Source organism: Coffea eugenioides, chromosome 6 (assembly GCF_003713205.1).
Source record: "Coffea eugenioides isolate CCC68of chromosome 6, Ceug_1.0, whole genome shotgun sequence".
Classification (NCBI taxonomy): Eukaryota; Viridiplantae; Streptophyta; class Magnoliopsida; order Gentianales; family Rubiaceae; genus Coffea; species Coffea eugenioides.
The window spans coordinates 12486744-12495187 of NC_040040.1; the positions used below are offsets into that span (position 1 = coordinate 12486744).

Consider the following 8444-nt stretch of genomic DNA (forward strand, 5'->3'; position numbering starts at 1 on the left):
TTCATGGAAGAATAATTGATGTTCAACTGCTGCGGTCACCCTTGTCTCACTAACATGTTAAATAACGAAATTGAGTGGGTAGAGGTGTTGTATTTTAGTTGCACAAAGTATAGTAGTATTAGAAAGTTGAAACGTATAAGTAGGATTACGATTTAAGGAAAAAGTCCAAATTACACACGGCATCATCCATTATCTCCAATATCTCCAGCACGCCCACGGCATCATCCATTCCGTTCCCTCACTATCACTCCAAGCCTTCTTTTCTGCTGAAAAGTCTCCATTCACCGCTTCTAAGTTCTGACCTTCAACCCCCCATAATCCCTTTCTTCTCCAAGCTTACCATTCCTATTTGCTAGAACAACTTCATCAAGCAGCAAACTTTCTCATTTACAAAGAAGAAAATCTCAAACCCAGAAGTAAATCTATCAATCAAACAAACAAACTAGATACTTCTCTTTCCTTCAATACTAGTGATAAAAAAAACATGGCGTATGTAGATCACGCGTTCTCGATATCCGATGAGGACATCATGATGGACACCCCCTACACCGTCAACAACCGCCCTCCTATCAAGGAGATCGCGCTCGCCGTTGCTCTTTTAGTTTTCGGCACCCTAGGAATCGTCCTCGGCGTCATTATGGCTGTCAACAAAGTTGGTGGCGACCGAGCTCATGGTCAGCTCTCTCTCTCTCTTTCTATTTTCCTATTATACCCCTTACTTTACTTCCAATTTATATGATTCTGCCTTTAACTATTTATCCGTTTTTCTGCTAAATTTGTTCTGGGGTTTTTTTTTTCATGGTGGGGGAGGGTTTGGTACAACAGTTATTGAGCAGAGTACTACTTAATTGAGTCTAATTTTTCATTTCTGAATTTTCCCTGAAGTTTTGATTTTGGAGGTATTGCTCAGGTTGGCTGGTAGTGTCTTGTGCCCCTGTATGATAATGCTTGAATGATTATCTAACAAGCGGCTATATATATATATATATATATATATATATATATATATATAATGCTCTTTTTGCTTTAGCTCACATTCAATTGGATTTCCTAGCTAACGCTTGATTGATTCCTGAATCTTTTTTTAACTGTTGATGAGCATATATTGACTATTGTTGTCAATTTCAGGACTATTTTTTGCAATACTTGGGGGTATTTTATTTCTTCCGGGATTTTACTACACAAGGATTGCATACTATGCTTATAAGGGTTACAAAGGTTTCTCTTTCTCCAACATTCCTCCTGTGTAGAGTCGTTGGAGAATCAAGAGTTGATGTACAGATAGAGCCCTTGTTCTTTCGGGTGTTACTTCACTGTCATTCGTGTTAGTATCTGTTTGCTGATGTTATCTCTGAGAAATTGTAATGCTATGGCTGTAAATGAATGCACTGTTAAACTTGTACACACTCTTAGTAATGATCTATTTTTCCTTTTTTGACCTCTCTTGCTCACTTGATTTTTACTTATTCATGTGTTACTGAGTATCTATTGGGCAATTGTGGATGGCAATGAAGTTGGTTTGGTCAACTTTGCTTTCCATTACTGCAAATGCTTATGCATAAGGAATATTTGTCTGTGGAATGTGAAGTTCTTTACGCATTACTCACTCTAAAACGTTGCTAGTCTTGATATCTTTCATGTACATATTCTTCAAATGGTAATAACCAGTCCAAATAAACCTTAGGCTCCTATGTTTTCTGCATATGGGTTGAGTTTGCTCTTATATTCCACAGAGTTAATTCAAAAATAAAATTGTACATGTTTGTTAATGAATGAGAAACCATATGAAGGCAAGCTTTGGTTGGACCTAATTTAAAATGCTTGGAGGTTAAGAATTGTGGTACTTTTTTCCAGGATGATAGTTGTGGATATTGAGAAAGGTAACTGATTGCTGATGGAGTTTATTTCATGCTTGGAGAATAGGGTGCAAGAGTTGTTTTCTTGAACGGCCATTGGTGTCTTATCAAGACTCTTAAATGGCCGTGGATCTAACGATAATGGACCAAAATTTCAGAATCCCGTCCTCCTTAAAAGTCTTGTTGTGCACCTTTGCAGAAATTATTGGACGATGTAGCGACACAAAAGGGGCATTCTTTCTGCTGCACCTCTTGCCTTATATGGTTGAGTGATAAAGGCCCAATAACTTCTGTTGAGCATGTTATCATAAATCTGAAATAATTATAAGAAGAATCTACTTGGTCTTCTAGGACATTTCCTGTTGGCGAGATAGCACATAATGCTACTTAATATTCTTGTGTGGTTAGAATGTTTTCAAGTCCTGGTTTTGTTCTTACTCGTGCGAATGGTATGATGCCCTTTATGCTATGTCCTACTTGTTGCTTATTTTACAGCTTTTGCTTTTGGGACTTTTGGTCAGACTAGGTAGATTTCTATGCCGTTCAACTCATAACTGATAAGGATTATGATAGGCCAGTTAATATGTTGCTAAATGGAAGTTTGGTTTCTTTTGTAAATTATAGATTATGTTTTATGTCTCTGTTTGTCAATGGTTCAGCAGAGCCTCATTCCTCAACCCTAATCTGTTACCTGCATTCAACATGTGCGGTTTTTGGAAGATACAGACTTATTTGCTTCTAGTGCAGTCTGTTTTACGATGGGAGTAAACAATCATAGATGTTAATAGATGCCTTGCTGAGTTGAAAGATCACAGATGTGAGTGAACAATCATAGATGTTAATGAATGACATTTTCGTAATTATTGTGTGCCCATTTACTTCATTGTGAGTTGGAAGATCTACATTTGTAAAATTTCTGATGGCTTTTGAAAAAATTTTAATTGTCAAAAGGTCATCTGGCATAAACCAGCCAAGGAATTGAATGCCAAATGTACTGTTGACGTTATAAATTTTGAGGGGAGTTCGTGTTGAGTGTGGAGGGTTTTCTGTTCTGTGGTTGATCGCATCAGATGCCTTGTAGTTGTCTATTTTAACCAAAACAACTTGTCATTATGTGCTAATTTTATTGCGTTTAGTAATGTGCTAAATTAGTTGGGACAGGTAAGGAATTGAATGCCAGTCATTGCCCCTATGAAACGGCTGCTTACGGGCCAGGATATGGATGTGGCATTAGAATCATTGATGCTTGAAAAGCTATTGGTGAGGCAAACACTTTCGTACCTATAGTTAAAGTGAATGGGCAAGATCTCTTACGGTGCAATAGAGAATTATGACCATGCAAACTCAGATTAGCCTATAGAACCTGCTATACAAGGTTTACTGTTCTACTGAAAGATATAAATGGTGTTACAATTTGATTGAGATCTTAATGAAACAACGTATTGGTATAAAGTTACCTTACTGCTTGTTGAATGCATAACAACAAATTGTCGAGTCATCAGAGGCTAATGGTGGTTTACTGCAAGAGGTTGTGATTAGCATTTGAAGTATGAAATGTCAATTCTCTGGATATTAAGGAGCGTAAATCAGGAAAATACCCTTTATTTTGATGCTGGAAACGGAATGGGTAACTTTCAGGGAAAGCAGCTCCGTGATTGGCGTTTCTTTGGACTTTGCCGTGGTGCTTGTGGGATATCTATCAAGATTCAAGACCATGCCGTGGCGTACCTGCTGTTAACTCTGAAGGGACAGATGTCCATAATTAGTACTGTTTGATGCATACGAGAATGTTGTGATCAACGGTGCCGCCGTTGTCTGAGAAAGGAGTACGAAGATTTGTCGGTTGAGTCGAAACTGCTTGCCTGTTTCAAATGGTTCTAGTCCTGTTCAATTTCATGACTTGGCTTTCAATCTGCACAAAGTAGAGTGCATGTTATGTTTATCTTTGAAATGTAGCTTTACTACTCTTTTTTTTTTTTTTTTCCCTTTTTCCCCCCGCCGTATTGAAATTTTGGAAAGATGTTAAGATATAAATAATATGCAGGGACGTTCGTGGTAGGACTGTGTTTAAGTTGAGAGCCTTCTTTTGCCGATCTTGGGAGTACTGTGACGATATTGTCTTGACTTCAATATCGTGACTTTACACATCACATGCACACAGACCAGTTAAAATAAAGGTAAAAATAAAAAAAATTTCTGTTTAAACTAAAGGGTTAATTTCACATACCCCTGAGGTTTTTAACAATTACAGAAAGCTCCCCTCAAGTTTTAAAAATTACACTTATCTTCCCTATTTTCACTATTTAAGTAACATTCTAGATCCAAAAGGCTATACTTTTTCTCAAAATTTCTATAATGTCCTTGAGTTATAATTCATAACAAAAATGTAAAGGAAAAAATGGTTTACAGTCTTTATTTCATTTATCTTTATTTCCTACCCCTATTACCTACTTATCAACATCTAAATTACCACTAAATAAATACTTATCTTTGTTCTAATATTCCTCTTTTACATAAAAATTTTTGATGCAGACCATTGTATTAACTATAAATGCTACATCATACACCTAAAAACTTACCTACAATCTCATAACAATATCAGATTTTACTTAATATACTACAATATTCATCAATATTCCTAAATTTCAATTCCATGGCTGCCAACTTTTTAATACAAAATAATCTAAACCATCACTACTAATATCAATATCCAATATATTCCATTGGCACAGAGTTCAAAATCAATCAAATTCTCTCTATAGGAATAATATCAATAATTGTAAATAAAAAATAGAAACACAATGCAGTTATAAATATATATCAAGAACACTTTTTTTCATGATAACCATAATAGTATAACTTATATATAAGGTACTAAGATATATAAGTATTAGTGGTTTAGTGTGTATGATGATTTTATTAGTAGCGATAGTATACATTTGGTTGATAATAATAGATAAATGAGTTTGAAAGAAAAATAGAGATAGTTAAATAGATAGTTAAATAGAAAAGACTGTGGTTTGAATTATTGGTTAATAATCGATGAGAGAGTTTTAATATTTAATAGAGTGAGTAATGATCTATTTTTCCTTTTTTGACCTCTCTTGCTCACTTGATTTTTACTTATTCATGTGTTACTGATTATCTATTGGGCAATTGTGGATGGCAATGAAGTTGGTTTGGTCAACTTTGCTTTCCATTACTGCAAATGCTTATGCATAAGGAATATTTGTCTGTGGAACGTGAAGTTCTTTACGCATTACTCACTCTAAAACGTTGCTAGTCTTGATATCTTTCATGTACATATTCTTCAAATGGTAATAACCAGTCCAAATAAACCTTACGCATTATTTTTGTGCAATGTAATTTTGTTTAGTTCAAACAGTTATCCTTTGGTAATCTTATCATTTTTGTGCAATATAGTTTAGTTTAGTTCAAACAGTTATCCAATTGCTATCTTGTTGCTAATCTTATTATTGTATTGGAAACCTCAAAATACACTACAGATTAGAAGATTGTTCTTCCTCGATGTAGAAATGGATAACTAGCCACTTGGATACACCTTTTTTTTGGTACTGGGATACACTTCATAGTTAATTCCCGTGAAAAATAGATGTATTACCAACATCTGAACTTTTAATTTGTTCATATTGGTCGTTGCAATTTCCGTGATCAAATGAAAAAAGGCAAAGAAGAATTAGTTTGATCTCACTAGGCTTGCTTGGATTTGAATTATTTGGAAAAAAATCTTTTTTTTAAAGATTTTCTAAGCACGTTTTTTAATCATCTTTTAACAACATGCAGTATCTTACAAAAAAAATAATGATGCGTGGGAAAAAATTTGCTAGATAATCTCCACTAACAAATGTAAACTAGGGTAGAACACGTACCGCTCTGATGTGAAACCATAGTTATTAAACCCAACCCGGGAAGGAACCCGGCGAAGGAGGTGGGTCAACGGGTTACTGGTTGAACCGGTGGGTCACTACATATATTTAAATATTATATTTCATAATTATTTATATAAGATATATGATATAAATTGTAATAAATAATGCCATAACAAAAGCTCATTTAATTTAATTTGTTATAAAATAATTAATTCATATAAGAATCAATCAAATATAAAGTTATTTATTAATATACCAAACTTCAAGTGTAAAATTTTATCTATATTTAGTGTAATTATCTAGCTTATTTATGAATTTTAAGTGTAAAAATTTATTAAAAATAATATTTGTCTTTAAATGAATTATGTAATATGTTATTTTTGGAATCCATTTTATAACTTATAGAGTTTGGAGGGTAATAAATTTTTATTAAAAGATTCCAAATAAATTTGTTTTAGAGAAAAAAAGATAGAATTGAAAAAACATTTATATATCATACTAAAGCTACTATATCAACATATTTGGAAGTAGTTTGGTGGTAAGCAAGCGGTAGTGTGGGGGCAGAGGTCGGAAGTTCGAGTCCCCACAATAGCAATATAATTTTTCCACAAAATCCGGTTAGTGACAAAACCGGCCAAAACCGGCCGGGTTTCCGGTTTAACCCGGTTCGACCGCCGGGTCGTTGACTAAGTCAACGGTCTCTTTGCACAAACGATCTGATTCCAAACCCGGCCCGGTCCAATGACCGGTCCACCGGTTTGACCGGTTCGACCGCCGGGCCGGGCCGGGTTTAATAACTATGTGTGAAACGATAAGAAGGTCCATAGATGGTAATTCATGTGATTATAATAGCAGATAATATGCTATGCATCATCGTACATCGTGGCGGGCACAGTTGTGCTTAGCTATGGCGGATAAAACTACAAACCCCAAAAATATCTCCATCCAATACCCTGACCCACAATTGAAACAAGGCCAAGAGAGAGACGACTAAAATTTGTTAATTATACAGCTACTGTGAAAATTCAATATGGCCAATTATTCAGCTGTTAAGATAAGTAATGAAATTGTGCAGCTACGAGATCTTTATTTAGCACATTACTTGTTCGATCTATTTTCTCCATGATTTTCTAATTGGCACCCTTTAATATGGATAAAAAACAATCTGCTTAATTAATGCATTAATTATTTCATATTTTGGAAAGCTATTTTTAAGAGATTCACATGCTGAATGACATACCTAAACTTAAGATACTTACACTTAGGAGAGCAATTTGGAACTATGAAAATTCTAACTCATATTTAAAATGCTCAATGCTTAGAGAAAACCTATTAAAGTCAAAACAAATGCAAAAATCCAAGAAAGAAATTATCATTTCAGTTGAAAATGTTCTTGTATTGGAAGTTCGAACCATTTTAATTTTCAACATGGTTTCACACTAAAATCATTAATTTTAGTTTTGACTAGTGTGTAAAAAGCCACGAGAAGTACGTTAAATTCATTTATCAAATAAAGAAAAAATAACAACTAGTAAACTAAACAAATACAATTTGTTAAATTATGAGAATTATAATATCGGATATGATATGCTTGTTTTGTTGATTTTTTTGAATTTTTCTTTTTTTATTTTTTTTTTACAAATATGAAAATTTTAGTGTTCTATGTCTTCTTCCAAAATAAATTGTATTTTTCCTTCCAAATTGTCATTTTATGGGAATAAAAAGTTCAAAGTTCATAATGGTATCTTTTTTCTTTTCTTTTTTTAAATAAGCCATAATGGTTGCTTTGGTTTAGAATTTGGAAACCTACCATTTCTCTAAAGTTACAAAATACAAATGTATAAAAATAAATCACTTTAAGAACTTTGACAACATCATGTATCTTTTAGACATAATAATAATAAAAAATAGCACAAAGTTGGCCAAACTTTTGTTCTTAGTTTGAAAATGAATTATTAGATTTCTAAACTTATGTTGCCAAAAAAAAAAAAATACACACACACACACATGCATGCACAACAATAAACAAAAAACGAAAAGATAGAAAAAAAAAGAGATGATGTTGAAGTACAAATAGCCAAACTTTCACCCCATCTTTGTTAGTTTATTTGAAATAGTCTTTTTTTTTTATCATTTGCAAAATTCTTTCCTTACTAAAAGTTTTTCAAAATTAAAGACGTTGCCTCTTAAATACTAGAATTCATCATAATAACTTTATCCATATTAACAAGTGCCTATTAGCCACCAGTTAACATTTAATCACAACTTTCCATTTAGGCTAATGCATTCAACTACAACATAGATAATTATGCCAGGGTGTTAGGCATAATTACAACTATCTATGTTGTCTATATATTATGTCAAAGTGTTATCCTTATCCTAAAATTATAAGATAATTTTTTTTTTTTTGGTGAGAATGAGACAATCCTTTTCATACTATCAGGAATTTCTAAAGGGTTCACATAACAAAACAAACCATGGAATGAAAATATACTGGTAGAAGTGTAGAACTGTCGAAGGAAGCCATTGGAATTTTACGAATCATATGTGGCTGTCTCTGTAATAGTAAAACATTCTCATGGGAGGTTACAGTAATTTATTTTAATCCAACATATGAAAATAAATAAACAAATAAATAAAAGACCTATCCCTGTCCTTGGTGTCTGCTTAAATAAATTAAAAAAAAAAAGTACACCAT

General features: G+C 33.3%; 1 protein-coding gene across 1 annotated transcript; it reads left to right on the forward strand.

The window, feature by feature from the left end:
* The first annotated feature begins 203 nt into the window (after positions 1–203).
* On the forward strand, positions 204–1442 carry LOC113775001 (transmembrane protein 230). The gene is made up of 2 exons (XM_027319684.1): positions 204–674; positions 1129–1442. The coding sequence occupies exons 1-2, from the start codon at positions 485–487 to the stop codon at positions 1248–1250; spliced, it is 312 nt and encodes a 103-aa protein (XP_027175485.1). The 5' UTR covers positions 204–484; the 3' UTR covers positions 1251–1442.
* The last annotated feature ends 7002 nt before the right edge of the window (positions 1443–8444 follow it).